At 44.5% G+C, this 22,486-nt stretch overlaps 2 protein-coding genes across 5 annotated transcripts in view; both read right to left on the reverse strand.

Moving 5' to 3' along the window:
* Positions 1 to 766, reverse strand: part of cp110 (centriolar coiled-coil protein 110) — an 8,951-nt gene extending 8,185 nt beyond the window's left edge. The window contains exons 1-2 of one of the 2 annotated variants that reach the window (XM_035523673.2): positions 687 to 766; positions 47 to 203 (exon numbers count right to left, since the gene is read on the reverse strand). In XM_035523673.2, coding sequence (XP_035379566.2) covers positions 47 to 178 — 132 coding nt within the window. In that variant the 5' untranslated portion in view covers positions 179 to 203; positions 687 to 766. Of the gene's footprint in view, positions 1 to 46; positions 204 to 686 lie in introns of those variants that run through there. The other variant, XM_081709948.1, reaches the window with a different exon arrangement.
* On the reverse strand, positions 157 to 22,220 carry mafgb (MAF bZIP transcription factor Gb). 3 transcript variants are annotated; one of them, XM_035532071.2, is made up of 3 exons: positions 21,460 to 22,220; positions 8,945 to 9,011; positions 157 to 8,774 (listed from the first exon to the last, which is right to left on the reverse strand). In XM_035532071.2, exons 2-3 carry the CDS (start codon positions 8,978 to 8,980, stop codon positions 8,295 to 8,297), a joined length of 516 nt encoding a protein of 171 aa, XP_035387964.1. In that variant the 5' UTR covers positions 8,981 to 9,011; positions 21,460 to 22,220; the 3' UTR covers positions 157 to 8,294. The 3 variants fall into 3 exon arrangements, with proteins under 3 accessions (XP_035387964.1, XP_035387961.1, XP_081566077.1); XM_035532068.2 differs by lacking the exon at positions 21,460 to 22,220 and adding an exon at positions 20,775 to 21,308; XM_081709951.1 differs by lacking the exon at positions 21,460 to 22,220 and adding an exon at positions 9,344 to 12,756.
* Between the last annotated feature and the right edge of the window lie 266 nt (positions 22,221 to 22,486).

Here is a 22,486-nt window from a genome sequence, read left to right on the forward strand (position 1 = left end):
TAAAAGACACGTTTGTACAAATAAACCAATTCCTAAAAACACTTACCAACGGAGGGAGAATAGGGAAGCCGTAAAAGCGTATTTTTGATGACCACTGGCTATTTGCTTGATCAGACTTTTCATCATTATTTGTCATTTGGCTCATTTTTCTTTCAATAAATTCCTCGTAGTTCTCCATTCTAGACTCGGAAACGCTTAGCTAACTGTGTTGGTTTTAAAATCACAAAACACACCATGTAAAACAAACCACCCACAACCAGTGTTAACGTTAGCCAGCACCTCACTGATAGACAAAACACTTGGAATTGACTTGGCACATGATAATTCGCTAACTAGCTAGACAAACTAGCTATTACCTAGCAGGGTAGCCTGGACAAGAGCATGGACTTAGCTAGCTAGTTAACTGACCGGATTTCTATTCAAGGCTTTGTGTTGAATTCAAATTGTTAAATTATATTAGCTGCATAACTAAGCTAACCTAGCTAGCTAAATTATTTAATGAAGGAGCTGTTGTAGGTAATTATCTAGCTAGCTACCTAGCGATAGTTAATTTAGCTTAGCAAGCTGGTACATTACGCTTAGCTATGAGAGGAAAAAAAGATCAAACTAGAACGCACAAACTCCTAAAATAAGCGACAGTATAGCTATGTCATTTATCAAATTGATTACCAAGTAACTTTATATACCTATGATAGCTGGGTAGATAGAAAATATTTTTGTTTAGCTAACGTTAGCAGGCTGACCGAATGTTTACATGTTAGCGCCTCCTAACAGAAAAAAGTGACAGTTGAAAAACTGTCACTCCGAGTCTTTGGAGTAACTGGCACGGAGCACGCAAATCATGGGAATCCGAACGGTCTATTATATGTTACTACACACCTAAAGCCCGAAGTCGCTTAATATGCTGAGAACATATGATCGTTTAAAAGTCTGCTCCTGCCTTCGGTCTCTGTAACTATAGTAATTTTCTCCAAGTTAACGAAACGGAAAAAAAAAAGATGAAAAGTACTGAACGACTCCGGGCGGTTCCGTCACGGATTTTTCCACGCGCACATCCGCGCGCGGAGCTTCTCTGGTTCAACCACTGCCACCTCGTGGCCAATGACTTCAGGCTCATCCAAGAGAACAAAAGATTACGGCAAAAGATTGTTTTAACTGATTCAAAACAGCAAACAACAAAAATAAAAACTTATTGCTATTTGTATTCAAAAATACACTCTATTTTGCAGTAAGCATACACTTTTTTTGCTTATTTATCTTCCATTCAAAATGCGGGAAGCTGTCGCAGCCTCAATAAGATCGTTTAGAGACTGCACTGGACTGGATAGAGCTCGGCTAGACAGCTACATTAAAAAAACCTCATCATCTAAAATTTTTGTCTCTCAAGGAATCTCCACCAGTCGAGCCAATACTAAAGGAACAATACACGGCAGTGTCTGGCGTCAGAGGAGTGGACTGTAAACCAGAATAATTCCATATATTTAGATGAGTACCTCATTTATGACAATTGTGTGTGTGAGAGAGAGAGTGAGTGAGTGAGAGTCAGCAAGTTTCCGGAGGGAGCACAAATACGGATGTAAGTGCAATTAAGTGCAAGGAATACATTTAATCTGAACGGCAAAGCAGTCCGTTAACCGCTTAATTCCTGCCCCATTCACTGGTGTGACCCTAGTAAGGACAGCGATAACTGTAGTCATTCCCCGGTAAATGGACGTGAAGAGCGGAACATCCCCAAGGTGCCTGGTACGCGCCGCCAGTAAATACCGAGACGTGTGCGCGTCCCCATTAAGCGGCGGGCACACCTAGACCATCCATCACGACTCTGTCATGTTTTACTAATGTCAGGCCAAAAATACGTCCGCCGAGAGGTTGCTCGAACTAGGTCATTTGCTGCTACGTTACTCGTTTTTTATATATAGTTTCCTTGGAAAATAAAACAAAATGTGACAGACCTATACATGAAAAAAAAACTCAATTCAAGAGATTCTTGTATTTTAAAAATTAGGTCATACAATGACATTCAATCAACCACACGCGCGCACACCCCGAAGCGATAGATCTACTGCTACTACCCTACTACTACTACGCTTTTCAAAATGTATTTATTGGTCATATACAAAATAAAGTAAGCTGTATATCAACAAACATACAGTATATACATCAATAAATTAAAAGACGCCCCAGACTGACTGATACAGTAAATTTCATCGTTATATACCAATACATTATATTACTTATCTACAAATTCCAAAAAGTACAATAACTTAGTTGATAAATAATTACAATTAAATGGACTTTTACTGTATGTATAATTCCCATACAAAGTACTATGATAGAATTCATTACACCCCATACAGAAAAAACAGAACAATTTTTAATAGACAAAAATGTTACTTTCCATGGTCATAAACTCACAATTTATAGCTTGAAATTTCTCACTGTGTACTTTGGGACAACACCAAAACATTGCTCTAATGATCAGGTTTGTCATATGTACTCTTCAGCTCACCATTTAACATGGACACATGGTTCTAGTGAAGAGAAGAACAGAGAGACAATCAGGAAAAAAAGGGAAAAACAAAAAACAAAAATAATAATTTTTTAAAAATTGGTCTATTAAAATGAAACTGAAATGTACCTCTCCCAAGTGCTGCATACAAATTGATTTTATGTTGAATAAAACACTTTATTTCATGTAACCTAGGGAAAGAAACCCAACTAGGACAAAGCTAAAGGAAGCACCAGAATAGTGCTATCAATACAAATGTTTTTTAAAAAAAGGCCATTCTTATTTCATTGATTTGTGAGTCATGAATCCGGAAGAAATAGTCATGTGGTGTAATAATGGCACGCCAATGGCCCAAAACGCCAATGGCCAATAACATTAACATTTGCAATAGCAATGTGATAGAAGTTAATTATTTAAACCTTTGAAAACAACCGTGGCAGACAGAACTTGAGGGGAAAGAAAACTGGGTTTCTTGGTTAAACCTTAACGAGAGCACGAGAGCCTCTTTGAAGATTTGAGACACATTTGTCTTTGCCCAGAAATGAAACCTTTTAATTCCTGTCCCAGGAGGGCTAAAAAAAAAAAAAAAAAAAAAAAAAAAAAAAGCTATTGGGAGCACGGCAGAGCAGAAACACATTTGGGCTATCAGCAAGGCAAGAATAGATGTCATTCAATACAACGTATTAGTGTAGCTCAGCATAGTTAGTACACTATAGTTACACTCAGGAAGAAGTAGGACAAAGTCTTGCATTTTTAGGGTAGTGCATGGTGTGCCCAGCAACAGAAGTGGACGCTTGGGACTGGAGCGGGCTTGCTCAGTTCTTTGCTCCCTACTGATCTGCTAATAGCCAGCCCAGCCCAGCCCAGCACGGGGTTACACGGTGCAGGTGTTGCTTAAATACCTTGTTCTCAACAAGGTAGCCCACACATTTGAGACAATTCAGTTAGCTGTTCTCAAGATTGTCTCATGTTGCTTTTAATAACCATTGCTTTTGTCTCTTGGGACATGGCACTATTTTTAAAAGGGGAACTTGTACCGTAAATGTAATTTCCATTAATACAAATGCATACACACAAAAAAAAACAAAAAACAAAAAAAAACACAACAACTCCTGAAAACTGTTTTAACTGCTGAGGTAAATATTAAAAATATTGTTGTATTCTTTGATGAATATAATTATCATAAGGTGATACTCTGCTTTTCTTTGCAAGGTAGTCTTGCATGCTCAGGTGAAATTAGACAAAGAAAACTATAGCATTGAAATAAACAAAGAATAAAATGGCGTCCATTTTGCCCTCACAGACTTTGTGATTACTGAACTGCAAGTGCAGGAAAAAAAAATTAATTATAATAAATACAAATAAATAAAAAAAACTAATAAAAATAAAAACAACTATATCTTACCAAGGGCCCTCCTTACTCCCCGCTTATTTGCATATAATTCAACTGTTCACTTCTACACCAAGTCACCACGACAACGACGACAATGACAGACGTGAGAAGCCATGTCACTCTTCCTCTCCCACGGTGGGAAGAGAAGGTGAAGGGAGGGAGAGGAGGAGTGCAGAGGTGAGGCAGGTGGCGCTGCCCACAACACAACTACTGCCACAAGGAGCACGCCATTGTTTGCTAGTAAGCTAGAATTATTTTTAACCCTTTAAAAACACACTGCTCACATAATGTTGGGACACGCCACAGAACTGCCACAGCCAATAGGAGAACGCTACCATTGGTTACGAAAGCAACGTCAAAATGGACCAAAGACCATTACAGAACAATGTCACAGATTAACCAGTCAGAGGAAGTTCATTTTCTTGATTTACATTGACTAAAAAAAAAAATCCATATAAATATACCTATAATATTCTATTTATATCTAAATGCCAGATAAGTGCAGCTTGGAGAGGAGTCAAAATGTATAAGGCCTGATAGTATCTCCCCCACACCCAACAGCATGTGATGATTTTCATGTAATGCAAGCACAACTTGAACTGGCTGGACTGCGAAAAATCAATGCAAAATAGCACTTTGATAACATGACAAGAGCGAGCCAAACCCTCCGAAGAGTTCCTGTGTATTAAAGCCAGTGCATTTAGCAATCTGTTCTTTCTGGGCTCCTAAACTTGCCATTGTTGTGATATTTGACGTTTCACACTACCATCCTTAACCAAAACTGTTCCATAATTTTAGAATAGGGAGACCCATTTTACTATTTGGTCTATGGTAACATTGCCCAGTGGATATGCAATCAAAGGGAAAAAAGAAAAAAAAACAAAAAAACAAAACCAAACAAAAAAAAAAAAACCAAACAAAAAACAAAACTGAAACAGGCAACTGATTTTAGCTTTGTAGTTGTAAGCACAGGGACATGTGCTGTCTGGTACGGTTTGGATTGTCACTCAGCTCTGCTTACGCTGTCTGCTTCGACTGGGGGGAGGGAGGGGGGATACGGATGGAATTTCGAAACATGAGTCTGGAGAGTGGCCGAACCCTGCACAGTTTCTGCCGACTATAACACACCCGATTCAATTCATCTGCTAATTAGCAAGCCCTTCATGACATGAGTCAAGTGTGTTACAGTGGAGAGGGCGTTGTACTGTACAGTGGTGCAGTGCTTCCAACCTGGAGCTCAGAGCACTAGCCAAAAGCCAAACTCTGCATGCTGTACATTATAATATAAATACAAATTTTAATCTTGTCAGGTATTTTATTTCAGCTGACATAAGGCTTCTTAAGGCCTAGTATTTGACCCAATAGTTTTTCCTGTACATCAGGAAAGAGAACGTACTTTTCAAAAATGAAACCTCACTTTAGAAGAAAAATCTAAAGTATTTGGTACCTTTACTACGTACAGTGCTTATATAGCACTTATTTCCTCAGCATAACGTGAAAGACGCGACCTTCCACTAAATCACATAAGGGTTTTTCCTTTTGCTTTTTTCTGATATTCACTATATAACGTTTGTAGCAATCCCTTGCTCTACAGTTCAAGGACCGTTCTGAGTGGCAGAAGCAGGGTCTCACGAGTCCAGTATTGTACAGCGAGAACCTTCCGCTGGAGTCCTTCAGAACAGCGGTGGCTCAAGGCCCTTCCAGAGACAACAGCAGCAGAGAGAGCACATTGCTTCATTTCTTTTTGTTAAAATCAGTACAGTGTCACTTCCCTGGCATTTAAAGAAAATGACAAGCCCCAACCCATCCAAACAAAAACAAAAACATAAAACATAATAGATTAAATATAATCTACAATAGAAACATTTTACACCAAAAATATAAAAAGTCACACATCACAAAAAAAAGGGACTTTATCAAACAGAGGTGATGGGACCGCTGGATCGTTAAGCACATCCCACTAACCCTTCATGTAGATCCACTTTCCTGAGAATTCCTTTCCTAATAGTTTCTAAATTATTTTCCCAGAACTCATTTGCTTTGTTTCTATAAGAGGCATAAAAATATAGTAAGAAGAGTTACTTAAATGGGGCGCAAAGACCCAGTCTAGGAAACTGTGCAGTGCAGTTGGCATTAGGTGTGGAAAACTAGTTGCCCACTGGGATACCCAGCAGCCTGAAGCCTTGGTGTGGATTCTAAGCCACCAAAGGCTACTACCACACACCACAGACCAAAAGATGACAAGATTTGGACGGTTCATTTCATATACTCAGTATTTCCCATCAGCTGAATACAGCTTTTGAAAGCACATCCAAGTCCAATTCTAAGGAAGAGTGAAATGTGTCTATGATTTCTGACATTTTGTTACGCATTATGCTTTAAAAACAGCTGCACAGGGGATTTGGGGATGGGGAAGGGGGAGGGACTGGAGGATTGTGGGTAGGGTGCGTCCATCACCTGGGTTTGGCCGAAATAAGAACATAAGAGCATCACATCCAAAATAGTGAACAGTACCATCACCTTATCACTTATACGTCACACCACACGCGCTAGTCCACAGTTTTACGCGCCTAGTCACTAGAAAAAGCTATCAACTTCAATAGTTAAGCCACTTTTGGTACAATTGCAAAAAAGAGATATCAAACATCTTTATATTCTTTTTTAAATGTTTTATAAATAATGCAAGATACTCTATGTTTTTTTTTTTTATATAAAATTCAAGACTCCACCATATAGACAAAGATTCTTAGAATACGTTACGCAACGTCACAGCGACAGATTTATGGTAAAGCTTGTGAGAGTTCACCGGTTTATGCAACCAGATAGTCCCCATTCCAAATACAGAGGTGGTTGTAGTTTTTCTTTTCTTTTCTTTTTTTTTTTTAATTTAAGAGCAAGCGTTTTTTCTGCCTTTCTCAAAATTGTTAAAGGGGACAAATAAACCAGGGGAAAAGGCCCTTTCTGGAGTTACTGAAAGGCAAAAAACAGGGGGGGGGGGGGCAACGACTTCCTAACCTAGCACTCAGAAAAAGGTGATTTTGTAATTAAGGTAACTCAAATAGTAAATGAGTATCTTTGCCAGCATAAAACTATGTAAAACACATGACAAATTTTCACTAGCCCCACAATGAAAGGAAAACCAGCAGTTCAGCTTTCCACAACATAAGTATCTTATTGCCTTGCCAATAAAGTTTCATTAGGAAAAGAAATGAATCCTTTTTATGTCTCCTGAAAAAAGGACTAGCCAATCACATAAACTGGTCTCAGTTATCCTGATAGCTACCATATGAACAACGTCAGCTGACTTCTCTCCTGTCCTCTCCTCTCTCAGTAGGTCCTGGTCAGTGCACACCGTTAGGCTCCAGGCAAACGGCTGCTGTCTTTTGCGCGGAATCGCGCGTTGGTGAACTCCCTCGGCGAGAGCATGAGCTGCTCTTGAAAAGCCTCTAGGAGCAGAAGACGTGCATATCCAGCCTCTATTTTTGTGAGGGAAGAGAAGTACAAATGGGGGTGGGTGTTGGGGGACGAGGCTGACGGGCTAGCCGCCAGATGCTAACACTCCCGAGGTACTTCGGAATGGGGGGGCGGGGAGGCCTTGGATGAGCTCTCCTTCCTACCTGAACCGCCTTTACAGCATTTCTTGTGAAACACAGTCCCGTCTCTCTGTTCAGTTCAGACGCTTTAAGCAGGCGCAGGCAGGAAGAGGGCAAAGGTCTGTTTTTCAGTCAGTGTTTAGTTACTAACCCCTCCAAAACACAAAAAGACAGAAACAGTAAACACAGCACATCAGAACCCAACAAATCTCATGTGTTACAAAAAAAAAAAAGAAAGAAGAAAGCAAAAACAGCAGCAGCAGACAAACAAACAAACATAGCCAACAAACAGTTCTCAAAACAAAATAAAAAAAAACAACAACACAATACACTCGGGCCCTAATGTCAACAATAGAGTAGAAAATGCACTATGTAAACACTCACTACAGTGACTAGGAACATCCATTAAACAGATTTGCTGCACCTTCTAAAATTTGCTCTCATTTTCTCTGAATGTTTCTGGAAGCCCAGATGCCTTAACTGTTCTCAGTATGGACTCATTCTTCTTTTCTGGCATACAGGTACAGAGAAAGAGGCTGGACTGACCAATCAGAGGCTAGTACTGCAGGACTGGGATGTAGTGAGGACAACCTTTCTGCATGGATGCCCTTCACCATTTCTCAGAGATGGTGGGGTGAAATTTGTACCAATTTGATCTTTTTAAATTGGGTGTCATGCCAAATCTGTCCCATGCCTAAACCGTGATGCACTGACCAAGCCTTACACACGAACCCTCTCTCCTTCTTCCTCTCCCCCTCCCTCTCTCCCTTCTCCCGCTCATCTCGCTCCCTGGCCTGTACTAAGACCTTGCGTCTGTTTTGGACTTGACTATCGTGATGACACTGGTGGCGCCCACCTTGCCCGGTACAAGCGGCCCAATGACTGAGGCCAGGGGGCCGCGGGCGGAGACGGGCACGGCCGCGTTGGTGACGGGGGTCACAGGCCCTCGGGCCACAGTCCTGGCGAAGCTCTGCAGCGCCTCATACTTGGAACGCAGGGCGTCTAGCTCCACCTTCATGCTGGCGTTCTCCGAGGCCAGCTTCTCCACTTCTTGCTGGAGCTCCGCCTTCTGGCGCTCCAGCTCCTCCTTCTGCGTGACGCGCTTGACGCGGCAGCTGGCGGCGTAGCCGCGATTCTTCAGCGTGCGCCGCCGCTGCTTCAGCTGCAGGATCTCCTCTTTGGAGAGGCCACGCAGGTGCTGGTTCAGCTCGCGCACCGACATCGACACCAGCTCGTCGTCCGTGAGGCTCGTGCCATTCTCGCCGGGCTCCCGCTTCACCTGAGAGAGAGAGAGAGAGAGAGAGAGAGTGCGCGTGCGTGCGCGCGAGAGAAAAGCGTGGTGGTGGTGGGAGTAACATGGAGGAAGAGAGGACAAAAAAATTTGAAATCCAACCGAAACACTGGATGGACCACTGGAGAATCCGAGAGAAAAGGGAGATGGTAACCGACCTTTAAGGCTTTGTTTCCCTTGTTAGTGGTCGTCATGCCACGAGAGGCGCTTCCAAACCACGCAAATCTGCAAGGCAGGAAACGGAGACGCTTATAAGCATGTCAAAACGTGAGCCAGGCAAAGATAAAAGAGCAGCCCTTCCTTCTACTACATCTGTAAGTCAGGTAAGCCTGGTTTCTGAAGTACTCTTTTGGTTTAAATGACCTAGAAAAGATAACTTTTAGATGCAAAACTCAAAATCTGTAAACAAATAAATTCATTAAAAAAATAAACACCACCACAAAAGTGCTCTACATCATGACAGAATTTAGCAAGTTTATGCGCCTCTGCCACGTGTGTCACTTAACCAGCTAACTTTCTGACAAGAAACCTGGACTAGTGAAAGTGCCAACACTTACGCCCCAACTTCCTGTCTCCAACTTCCTCTGTGGTTCTAGTGGTTGGATGCCTTCACTAAAGTTCTAGAACACCTTTAATATGAGAGCTCCCCTGACAGCTGATAGGCCGCCGATGAACCAATAGGAGAGGCCCACAAAAGCTTAGGAGGAAGTAGTAACATGGGCATCAGTTCAGGGGATTACCATGCAACAGTAGTGACTAACTAAACTGTGCTCAGCCGTTTACAAGGGAAAACGGGAGGAGTTCCCAATATTTGGGAGTGTCAAAAAATGATCACTGCCTTTTCTATTTGAAGGCATTGTCAAACAGGGAAATTTCAGTGAACTTTATGCAGAGTAACCCGACAAAAAAAGATTAAAACATTTAGCACTGCGTTAAAATCACCAGGCAGCACGACTAGTACAGGGTTACTGGGTTGTGTGTTTAAATTAAATACTGCGTTGGGATGGAGACTTTTCAGTGGGCTTTTTCCACCTCAGAAGGTCCAAATGAAACAAAAAAGTGTTGAATGTAAATCAATGGACAAGCGCACAGCGCCTGCTGATGGCAGCTCAGCTCTGCTACAACAGCTGTCATAACGGTTATGACTGCTAACTCATCGAGTTGATGACAGCTTGAACATCTTGAACAAATATTTTTGCTCTCCTCCTGAAATCAATATAAAAGAAGCAGACAGGTTTTTATAACGAACAAAGAAAGTAAAAGCTATGTATAAACTGGAAACCAGACGAGCTCAGTCTTCATAATCTCCCCCCCTCCCCCGCCACAATGGGTCCCACTGAGGCAGGAATGAAGATGACACCCCTGAAGCAGAGTACAAGCCTGATGAAGAACGGCCATTGTTGTGGCCTCCTGATGGCCATCATGCAACAGGACGAGGATGATTCGGCACTTTCCGCTGTGCCCCCCCCATCCGATCCCTCAGCTGACCCTGTGGCCCATGATATAAAAGGGAAGCAGGATACGGAGTGACAATACCAAGAGGCACAAGAGGCAAAATTACAAACCCCACTATTCCTCCTTCAAAACACACACGCAGACACGCACAAACATGCACGCAGACACACATATGTGGCCGTCACTCAATAGCCTCCCCAAGATGCTGTCTACTTTCAAGAAGGGAAAATAAGAACAGAGACATGAACTGATTTAAGTTCTGCTCTCTGTAGTCATTTCTGTCATCACTTTGAAGCATGTTTCGCTACATTAGGTTTAAAAGGCAAGAATTTAAGTCTGACATAAAATGTTCCAGCTGAGAGTTTTTATATTTAAAGTCGTCATTCAGCGGAAGAGTGTGAGTGAAGTCAGATGACGTCGACCCTCTCCACAATAATAAACAGACCCGGCACATATTAAGAGATTAAGGGCCTATGTCTGCTGGAGGGAGATATATCCTGGCAGAAGCTCTGGAGAAACTCCCTCCAGGTAAAGAGAGAGAGAGAGAGAGAGAGAGAGAGAGAGAGAGAGAGAGCGCAAGCGTAAGCACCTGCAGTCACCTTCAGCCTTGTCACCAATCCAACACCTATCATTAGCTCCAGATCAAAGGAAACTGACAGACAACTACTGCCCCAACTACCAAGGACCTACTAATCCCACCACATCCTATGGGGAAGGGAGAGGGGGGGGGGGAACAGAAAAAGAGGGGGGTGCAATTTATCCTGGAAAGTTTGGCAGCTTGCCCTCCGTATGGCGCAGGAGCCAATGGCACGGGTGTGGGATTAGACTGATTAACCTGTCTGTCTACCTTCCCACCAGCAGCACAGACACAGCAGGTACGGGCCAAGCTGCAGCCCACACCACCTCCACAGCCACAACCAGCACCTCCTAGACCCACGCCACAAAAATAGTATGTTAAAAATAACGCCCCAAATCCACTGCTACAGCTCAAGAACAGTGCAAGGAGCAACCAGAAAACAAACGTTCGCACGTGCGCGTGTACACGCACGCACGCACCTCCCTCATTGCTCCACTCAGTTGTTATTGTGGCGAGGAATGCCTACACAATAGGATGGATTAACGTGAGCTAACCTGAGGGGGGGGGGGGGGGGGGGCTTCGCGTCTTTATCAGCCGTAGTCTTTTTTCCCCTAGCACCCCGCCATCATCCCATGCTATCCTAGGGCCGCATGCGCACACGCGCACACACACACGCACACACACACCACTACCCCCAGTGATGCGTCCATATGGTGTCCCCAGCGGGCAAGCGTCTAGCCTACATTTGAATGTAGACGGACATGGAGTAAACAGCGAGATGGGCAACACTTCCCCACACAGTGAAGCAGCTGCATCTTGCCTGTTCAGAACAGACAGAGTGGCACCCAGACAAGTCAGGCCTCCTGACAGTGACAGACAGACAGACAGACGCAGACAGACAGACAGGGGGCAGTAGAGAGACAACCGAAATTGAAAACTGACATGGGGTAAAAGTGAGAGAAAGAGCGAGAGAAGCAGAGTCAGAGGACAATGGACATCCAATCATACATCTCTTTTCTGTTCTCTCTCCCACACACACACACTATGTAGAATTATTTGGCTTCAAAGATGTGCAACAAAGGACAAACAAAAGGACATAAGGGCAACAAAACAACCCTTTCCCCACAACTGACCACACACACACACACACACACATACACACACATACACACACATACACACACATACACACACATACACACACATACACACACATACACACGAGGGTTCTGTTTAAAATTCCACTCTGAGGAGAGGTCACCAGCAAGAAGCAGACATCATCCTGCAGCACCAACAAACCACATTACCTCTGATAAAGGACTTACTCTCCTGTGAGCAGAGCATGTGTGTGCGCGTGTGTTTGTTTGTTTTTGGACTGGATATGTGTCATTATGGACATGATGTGCAAGCGTGTAGTGTGTGTGTGTGTGTGTGTTTTTGGACTGGATATGTCATTATGGACATGATGTGCAAGCGTGTAGTGCGTGTGTGTAGGTGTGTGTGTGTGTGTATGTGTGTGTTTGTTTTTGGACTGGATATGTGTCATTATGGACATGATGTGCAAGCGTCTAGTGTGTGTATGTTTGTGTTTGTTTTTGGACTGGATATGCGTCATTATGGACATGATGTGCAAGCGTGTAGTGCGTGTGTGTAGGTGTGTGTACAGATTCGGGAATATTTGTGTGCACGTGTGGGCATGTTTGTATGTGTGAGCGGATGTGTGTATTTGGGAAGGAGACAGGCTGGGAAATGCAGGATGAGGGCAAGGATGAGAGAGTGTGCTGAGGTGGTCACCGTGGTAGCAGCCTTTTGCAGGCGCATGCGAAATGTTTCCCCCTCGGCCCATGGAACGCTGACATCTCAAGGGGCAAAACACACACACACACACACACACAGAAAACAGAAAGAAAGAAAAGACAAACAGATCTATGGCAAATGAAGAGACAAAGAAACAGAAGAAAGAGACAAAGAAGTGAAAGCAAAAAAAGCCAGGAGCTAAAAAGAGTAAAAAAAAAAAAAAAAGAGAACAAGAGCGTGCAAGAGAGAAAGTGAGTGAGCACAAGCGAAAGTGAGTGAGAGTGCGCATAAGCGCACATGGTGCTGGTGGAGCATGCCTCCTCCACACACGCGTGGGAGCGGAGTGGCCAGGGTGGAGGATTAGGGTCATGCCGAGGGGAAGAAAGCCCTGAACTCAGCGCCCCAAGCAAATAAAACCACTCATTAGAAATCAAGGCGGGCCGGTGATCTGCTGCTCACGTGTGCCGAGCCAAGCAGAGCGGCCCAGCGAGAGCCGGCGAAGCGCGACCAGACTAACGGCACAACACGGCGTGCAACAGCCAGCCATAGCCAATGGTAGAGAGGAAAGGGCAGAGTGAGGACTGAAACGTAGGGGGCTGACAGATCAGGGCCCGGTCGGAGAACAGGCGTATCATTAAACGCGCGGGGTGGGGGGTGGAGTTAATCGAAGGCTTTTCAGATGGCTGCCCTGAAGGGTCTAGCTCACAGATCAAGAGGAGGAGGAAGAGGGCTGGGTAATGTAGTTTAATGATTCCAGGAACTCATTAAGAGGCTCAAAGCCTGGGGAGGAGCTCGGTGCTGAGAGGAGCATGCTGGGACTGTTGCATGTGGGAATGCGCAAGGGCTGCTCTACGTGCGCAGCCCCCGCTGTGCACGCGTGTGGGTTTGCACCTTGGAATGGACTGTGCTTAACCTTAATAATGCTGTTTGATGTTTGTGTGTAATGGGTGTCTTTGCAAGTTCCTGGTAAGCATGGCTCTTGTATCAGACAGTCAGACAGTCAATCAGACAGACAGACAGACACACATCAAAATGGCAAACAGCTGAATTGAACACTGACACCTGTAAAACAGCTCACCAAATAAAAAATACCTGACAAATCTTTCACTTTCACGTGTTTGTTTATCTCAGTTGAACTCTGACCTCCACACCAAAGCACATCTAATACCCAGAACCAGCATTTTTTCTAAGCACAACAATGGGAAAACATACAAAAGTAGAGAAAAAAAACAGAGAGAGAATGAAAAGAAGAGGAAGTTTAAATCAACAAAGTGAGACCCTTGCAGTTTAAAGCTAAAACCATCAACCACCAGGGTGACGGTTTGTCACAAGCATAAATAGGTGACGGGAGGGAGAGAAAGAAAGACAGAGACAGACAGAGACAAAAGGTGACAGGAAACGAGATGGGAAGAGAGACAGAGAAAGTGCAATGGAGAGAGAGAGAGAGAGACAAAAGGGGAGACAGAGGAATATAGGACTAGTTGGAATACACAGGACACAGACAAGCATACCAAGGCATGAACAAGAAGACAAGGCAGCGAGACACGGACGCTCTCCAGAGAGCCCAGCAGAAAGCGCCGCACAGTCTGAGGTGGCGTGCAAAAGAAAAGCTTTTCTATCTACACACTCTCCTAATCTCAGGTAGTAAGCGTGTGTGATGGCAAATTTCCTAACACAAGCAGAAAAAAGTGCAGAGTCAGGAAGTGGGTGCTTTTTTTTTTTATTTAGTAAGGGCTTTTTCCAGCAGAGAAGCGCGTAGGTTAATTTGGTCCCCCCCTCCTCCCCACCACCTCATCCCACCCCACCCTTTCGGAGGGAGTCGGAGATAAAGTTAACTAAATCTTATTTCCCCTCCGCTCACCCAGGTCAGCACAAAAGCAGCAACAGCAGAAAGAAATAAATAACCTATAGATAGATGGAGAAAGAGAATGAGGGAGAGTGCATGTTAGAGAGAGAGTGTTAGAGGGAGCGAGAGAGACACCGAACTAAGCTGCATACAGTAGGATTCTCTGACTTCTCCATTGTGTAGAACGCTAGTAGTCAACACGCCAAACGCGATGCCATCCATGTTCCCTGCCCATTTTGCCATCTTTGTACGTCTTGTGGCCAAGCTCTCGCCCACAACACCATGACTCAGCATTTTTTTTTTTTGGCTGGCCCGGCCACTCGAGATGCCGGAGCTCGCACGAGCCCTGTGAGGAGCCGAGAGCAGTGGCTGGCTGCCTTTCCCTGGCTGGGAGCTGGGAGGCTGTGGGACATGTGTGCACTTAGTTAACATGGCAGTGGTATACATTGTCTGGTAGGATGGCGTTTCTAAAGGTCTCTCCCCAAGAAACCACTCACATATGTACTTATGTACTTACCTAACAGTGAACTACTGTTTGTAACATTAACCAATCCCCTCCCGCCACTCCATCTGAGACTCAGACACACACACACACAAAAACAAACATCTCCTCCTTTCACATTCCAGCTCTTTGCCCCTCCTCTCTCTCTATTTTCGTTCCTCTACCTGTGCACTTGTCTTCTCTCCCCTCCGTGTCCCTTCCTGCCCCTCCCTCCATCCTAGTCCCCTCTCGACAGGTACGCACAGGTCCTCGTGATGTCTGCCGCAGAGTGCTCGTAAAACGGCCGTGGGAATAACTTTTGGACCTGGCCCCATCACGAACGTCCAGCACCGCACCGACGTCCGTCCGCGCCCGCCCGTACCCGACGCCTGGCATTACAGAACCAAGTACCAGTTGCAAAAAAAAAACAAAAAAACACAAACCAAAAAAAATGCCGCGTTCTCTCTCGGCCTACGCCGCAGCTTTTCGGGGCGGGGGAGGCGGGGGGCGGGGCGAGGTTGGAGGAGGGGGTCGGCGTTTCGGGCCGCCCCATCCGTTCCGTTTCGCAGTGTGAGAAAGGCAGCGTGCCACTGCGGGTAAAAACTGCGGCATGTTGCTAGTGGGATGATGCAACATGGAGACATTCACGAATCCTCTCCCCGCAGCCCGGCTGTCCAAGAAAACCTTCAACACCGCAAAGAAGGAGAAGGAAAAAAAAAAAAAAAAAAAAAAAAAAAAAAAAAAAAAAAAAAAGAGAGAGAGAGAGAGAGAAGGCGTTATGAATAACCATATTTCACTGCGCAACCCAACTGGGTCAAATAAGGTGGCATGAACTCCTTAATATAATAAGCGTAGTGTAGCTTGGGCATGTTAGCTCTTCTCTGAATGTGTTCAGTGCTAAGGGCTTGTTATGCCTTCTGTTCATAATAACCCCAGAGCAAGAGAGAGAGACTCCTTCAGAGTAACCCCATAGAAGGAGCAAGAGATGCGTGAAATCATGTCAACAAAAGGTTACATATATATATATATATATATATATATATATATATATATATATATATATATATATATATATATATATATTAAATAAATAAAAAAATGAATGAATGAATGAATGAATGAATGTCTGCATATCCATCGCACTTGCGAGTTTTACAGGACTATGCTTTGATCTCGTTAAAGGGTTCGACGCCGTACATAAACACGATCTAAAAGTGACCTAATTCAGTCTTAATCATTAAAGGTGCAGTGAGGAGGAGGCACATGTTAAAACAGTGTGAAGAGCGCTCAGCTGCCATTAACAAGAACTCCTGCCCAACAGCTGCCCTTGGCGTGCTTTTCGTCTCCAAAACATGCAGGGATCTTTTTTCTTTTTTTTTTTTCTTTTTTATTCTCAGACTTTAAAATCGTCTCCGGTGAACTTTGGTACCCCCCCCCCCCGGTAAATGTCCTTTTTTGCACAACTCAAAAACACACCAGTGCAACACACGCCATAGCTAACCGTTTGTGACGGGCGTCTGATGCCTTGTGAAATGTGCGAGATTCCCACTGAAACTGTCTTAAAAACAGTCCTGCTCTCTCTTCTGCTTTCTTTATGAAACAGGAGGGGGGAGAAAGAGTCAGAGAGAGACGCGACAGGAGATAGATGTTCTACTGCAGAGGGGAGATTACGCCTAACTTCTTACAACCTATTTCATCATTGCTTAGAGAGAGGGGGAGAGAGGGAGAAAAAAAATAAAAATAAAATAGACTTCACTGATCCCCCTTCCTCACCGCTACCCCAAAGTCCTCTCCCCTCCTCCTTCGTCTGTCGCTCCCTCTCTCCAGACTTCCAGGCCCTTTTCCCTTCTGCAAAAGCTTTTGCCCCCTCCAGAGCGGCAAGAGGCTGTTCAAACCCCACCTTCACCGTGCGCCTCTATGCCACCATTCAGCCGTGGAACCCATGACCCGTGCCCCTGCGGCGGCAACCCGAGAAGCCGTCACAGACGCATGGAGGGGAAAAAAGGAGAAAAAAGGGAGACCGGCTTGAAGAGACCGCCTCGAAGGGACCAGCTCAAAGCCCCGTGATGCCGCCAACGGCTAGTGTGTGATCGGGGAGAGCGAGCCAGTGGGTGGCATCTGGCAACGGCAAACACCAGGGTGAAAACATTGAAGAGAAAAACTTTAAAATAAACAAATAAAAGAAAGTCTCCTTCGGAGTTACAACCAATTGCCACAGGCTCTGAGGAGAAGGGAGTATTCAATCCAGACATCCCAGCGCTCCACGAGCACTGACACCATGCCGAGAAAGCATGCGCGCAGTTAAACACACACACACACACACACACAGAATAAGTTAATGATCACCTTGAGTCTGTATTTATTCTACACCACCTGCCACATTGCAGAGGAAAGCCTATAGAGATGCAGCTCATTAAGGTCTTTACCCTGTTTCACCAACCTTTCACCTTCCTTATACTATACCCTCCTTAGCCACTTCCTCCCACACACTCAAACACACACAAAGCTTATTTTCTGTGCGTGTGTGTGGGTGAGAACATGAAGGCTACACGAGTGTTATACACATAAGCATAAAATGGCTTTTGCTGTGTATGTGTGTTTGTGTGTGGTGTGTGTAAACCAAGGCTGATGCGGTGGGCTCCGCTTAGTCTAAGCTCAGCAACTCCTTCCCGAGCTGCGATAAATCTCGAGCTCGTCTGCGGCAGCCAGTCACACCGCCCGGCGAACACCGCCCAGGATTTATTTGTCCTCATGACCGCCTCCGCTAAACATATGCCGTATTTATTAAAGACCAGAGACGATGATGGACAGACAGCAGCGCGGGCGCGCGGGGGAGGACCAGCTCACTCATTCTGATAACTCTGTGGCAAAAAGAAAATGTGCCAAGGAACCTCATTAATAAATTAAGGTTGCTCTTCCAAAAAAAGACGCGCGACACATTTTTCAGCGCTTTGCCAAGTTCCGAATGTGGTTGCCTTCCTCTCGCTACACCTGGTGACGGTGGGGGGGAGGGGCAGAGATAAAGGAGCCAGGCTTCTCGGGGCTTTTTCCTCGCTCGGCGGGCGGACAGGCCGGCGCAGCCTCATGCGGTGGAGCGGCCTGACCCAGAATCTCAGGAGGAAGTCTAGATTAAAAACCTGCGCCTTTCCACACGTTTACACAATTCACGCACGCGCACATATGGATTGGCTGCATACGACACGCCTGCCATCCTGACACTGGTGCATTTGCCCCCACCGCTGTTCAAAAAACAAAACAAAACAAAAAAAACAGAAGAAAAGAAAAGAAAAGGAAAACAAAAAACAGAAGCGGGGAGCCAGACTACCTGTTAGCAGAAAGAGGAAGCAGAAAAAACTGCCATCTGTTGCAAAACTCTTACTGTAAATGCAAACCAACGCATTTCTTTTCACTCAGTGGTGATGCAAGGGTCGCGTTTTTCTCCTCTGAACCTGCATGTACAGCATTCAGCCTTGAGAGTGAGCATGCACACATACACACAAACGTGCGCAGCACACACACTTTGTGGCGCAAGTTATTGTGCATTCAAAACATCTCGCTGTACATATGCAGTCTTTATCAATAATAAACCTGGGCAAGCACACTACTGGATCTTGTATATGTCCATACCTGAGCCTAGAGCACTTCCTCTCACTCTTAATACACACAGAATAACATAAGATAACGTCACAATTTTTATATACAAATTAGACCATATCTTAGAGAAAAGGTGTTCAATTTCAGTCCTGGTAGGGAAGAAACCAGTACAGTTTGGTGATTTCCATGCTCCAATCCACCTACTACACCTAGTGAGCACGGGATGAGTTTATTCATGTGTCTTTAGGCCATACTGTGTTGAAATCTAGTCCTCCAGTAACACGGATGAATATCCCTGGCTTGGTGAAATGCAGTTGATTGTTGATTTTATACCCATAAAGGCATAGAAGAACCAGCTTTTCATCTGGCGGAGAAACAGTAAAAAGGTTCCAAAAATGCATTATAAAAGCACTTCTAAACGTAAAGACACGAGCAGTCATGTGTTATTGTCATGTGGGAAAGGAAGGGGGGGGGGGAAGAGACACACTTTCATGACACAAATGACACAATCAAATCAATATTTTAAAATCCATCCCTAAAACTCTTACACACATGCCCCTCTCATTTTGGGCACAAGTACACATACTTGTGAAATAGCAAGCTAAGTAACAAGTGAAAACGCCATCTGTCAAGCGCGGGAACCAATCAGTCGCCTCAGCGTTTTTACAGAATGCCTTGAAGACAAAAAAAGGCTTCTTGTGCACCGCCGTCTCCGCCAGTCCCGCCGCCCGTTCCTAATCTCATCTCTCGCCGTCCTCATTTTTGCCTTTCCGTTCAGCCATCAGCACATTCTGCCCATCACCATCGGTCAGTGTTCAATTAGACCAGAAAACGTGAACGCACAGCCAAGACTGCACTGCCCAAAGTGCAGGCTAAGTAGTCCAATGATCAAATTACACTCATTCCCCAGCCTCTCAACTACACCATTTGCACTGCTAATTGCACCAGTGCCACAAAATGCAATTCAAATTTTAATGTAGCATTTTAGGATATTATGGTGGACATGCCTCTTCAAAATAAAGGAGACTCAATGCACGCCCCTTACACTGAGGCCTCGTAATCAATTGCTTAATTGATTTGCGCAGCAAACAACAAACAGAGCATTGGGGCAATTGGATTAGCAATCTCAGGGCCTTTCCAGTTTCCAGCATGAGGGACATTTCTGCCCATGGGCTGTGACAGGAGTGACAGAGTTAATTTTTACCTTTCAGGGTCTAATCATAAGTGAATTTGAAATGCAAGTTCGAACATGCTACTAAAAGGTATTAACATTCTGGAAAAATAAAGCAGAGGTCCCAAAACTACATTTTGTACGATAATGGTCAGCAAGTATTGACAAATTACTTAGTAGCAGCGCCAAAATTCACTCCAAAAGTATTTCAGCATTTAGAGCATTTGACACGGATACATTACAACAACATATTACGATGGTTTCGTACAATCTTTAGTCAGTGGCGTGCGTGATTAAAAAGAGCTCCGTAACACGGGTATGCCGAATAATCGACGCGTTGCTCGACTCTAAAACCCAGCTAAGCTCGGCGAACGGACACATCACGGTCCCCTTCCTCGCGCCAGACCTTTGTGAGCTGATGCCATGTTGCCATGGCTCCCCGTGCCACGGCTCGCTCGCGAACGTCAAATACAACGATTGATGAATCAGCACCCAGATTGGATCCAACAGCACAAGCAACGAAATAACTGTCTGACAATCGGCTCCGTCTCGATCATGTTGAATAAAATCATACTTAAATAAGACATCAACCTTCGGCAAAGGGATTCTGATCGCATGCCTTGAGATACAGCTTGCTAACATAACGCTATTCGTCACATAACACAATGCCGGGGTTCACAATTTAGTCGGGAAAGTGCACTTTGCCAGCAAGCTCCTGGTTAGAAAGAAAAAAAAAAAACATAACCCTAGTTGTCCAACATATCAGAAACAATGAAACTTCAGCACAACAGCCATTACAGCTATAACTAAACCTAACTGTTCTTTTCAAATCCAACTGGCTACTACTACTACTGCCATAATGAGCGACCCTGACAAAAATAGACAATGACCCAAGGGCTGCTGTACAACACTAGAAATAGCCAGCTAACAATTTTGCCCTCCGCTATTATTAGTTAGCTAGCTACTACGATGTTGGCAAACAGGTCGGAGCGTCAACTGAAATGTAAATTTCAGTTGCCTCAGAAAATAACTCGGTAACCTCCCAGCTACACAACATCCTGACTTACCTTAGCTAGCTAGCTGTCGTCGCTGACAGAACGGTGTTTTCCAACGTTTGTGTTGTGGTGAGACGGCAGGCACCCACTCGGATAGCTGACTAGCTAGCTGTGTGGATATGGCTGGTCTGTCGCTCACGGTCACGTTTCTCGACAACCCCTGCTACTACGCAAGCTACATTCCCACATACATAACGTTAGACTGCCGTCTGGCTCCCGGCACGACGGTCAAAATTATTTTCGGAGACCTCAGGAACAAACATAGCCATCCACGTCAAGCCACGGCGTCCGCTGCCACACTCGACTGACCAGGCTCGCGAAATGAAATTACTTCACGCCGAACACTTTCCTAACGCCATCTAACGTCTTTCGTAACGACAATCCCCCTTTGTCTGGCGGTTAAAGGACCTCTGTGTCGGCATGACCGCGGGTGTTCTCGCCCAACATGGCTCAGCGACCCGATCGTGATGAATCAGCACGGCTAGCCTTAGCCCTTTCACGCGCGTCCCTTCACGTCGGCGTGATGTCGCTCCGCGAGGCAGCCGACAGCACGCGCCAGAACCGCGCGCGAAGGAGAGCGAAGGCGTGCACACTCAGCAAAACAGATCGCAAGCTAGCGAGTCTGACACGACCGCCTTCGAGAGTAAGGTAACTTGGCCGGGGTCGTTTTCCGCCGACAGCAGCGAATGGTACTTACTGAATCGCAGCGGGAACCGTCCTCGACACCAGAAGAGACTCGCAAGTAAAACCGCGCGCGTGAATAGTTAAGTTTGTCGATGTCGTTGCAGAAATTGTTGGACCACTCCAGTCTTCTCCTTGTTGATCCTCTTTCTCTTGTGCCGAGGCTAGACGTCATATGATGTTTGGTCACGTGGTTTCATTCATGAAGGCTCTACGCAACTTGCAAAGAAAGTCTTAAAGCAATATTTGCACTTCTCACCACGGCTAACCAACCACCTGTTATCTTAGTGACGATAGCATAATTTAAAACATAATAATGTTTACTTAAATGTAGCCATTTGACGCCTTTTAAACACAGATACAGATTATTTTTATTCACAAAAATTAAATACAATTTAAAAATAAAATAAAATGCAACAGACTGTGAAAAGACAGCAATGAAGAAACAGAAGAAGCATGTAATGGGTAAGGAAGCGAACTACTAAAGGACTGCACAGAGCCCTTCTCCTCAACATATGCTTGCTGACACCAGGCTTCATGGCGTCTGCTTAACTTTTTATGTCCATGGTGATAAATTATATTCTCACCCAGACAGTGGTGATATGATGACGGGTCAGGACTAGATGTGAACTAAACTTAGGTGCTTCTACAGAAGCACGTTTCTCACTACACATGGAATGAAGTGCCAGTTTTGAGATGTATGATCTGTGCTATGTATTAAAGAAAAACAAACAAACAGTTGATAACAGTAACCATGTGTTATAGTGTCCATTATAACGTTATAACATTATAACATAGTTATATATCCATTGTAACGTACTATAAAAATAAATATTTGTTATAGTAAAACAGTAACACATATGTTCTATAAAATTTAAATTAATCATTTAAATGATTGAAAACGCGATTCTGGGATATATTAAACAAACTTATTATATATGTTATACATTTGTTATATATTATTTGTTATACAAACCTGTTATACATTAAACAAACTTGTTATACATTAATCACCTTCAGGTGGAAACACATTTCTGGCACAG

The sequence above is a fragment of the Electrophorus electricus genome, chromosome 3 (genome assembly GCF_041902795.1).
Source record: "Electrophorus electricus isolate QZ-2024a chromosome 3, ASM4190279v1, whole genome shotgun sequence".
Taxonomy (NCBI): Eukaryota; Metazoa; Chordata; class Actinopteri; order Gymnotiformes; family Gymnotidae; genus Electrophorus; species Electrophorus electricus.

Coding starts and splice junctions, on each gene's coding strand:
- mafgb (XM_035532071.2), bottom strand. CDS start 8,980: ATGACGACCACTAACAAGGGAAACAAAGCCTTAAAG. Junction 8,775..8,944: donor AGGGAAACAAAGCCTTAAAG/GTCGGTTACCAT, acceptor TCTCTCTCTCAG/GTGAAGCGGGAGCCCGGCGA.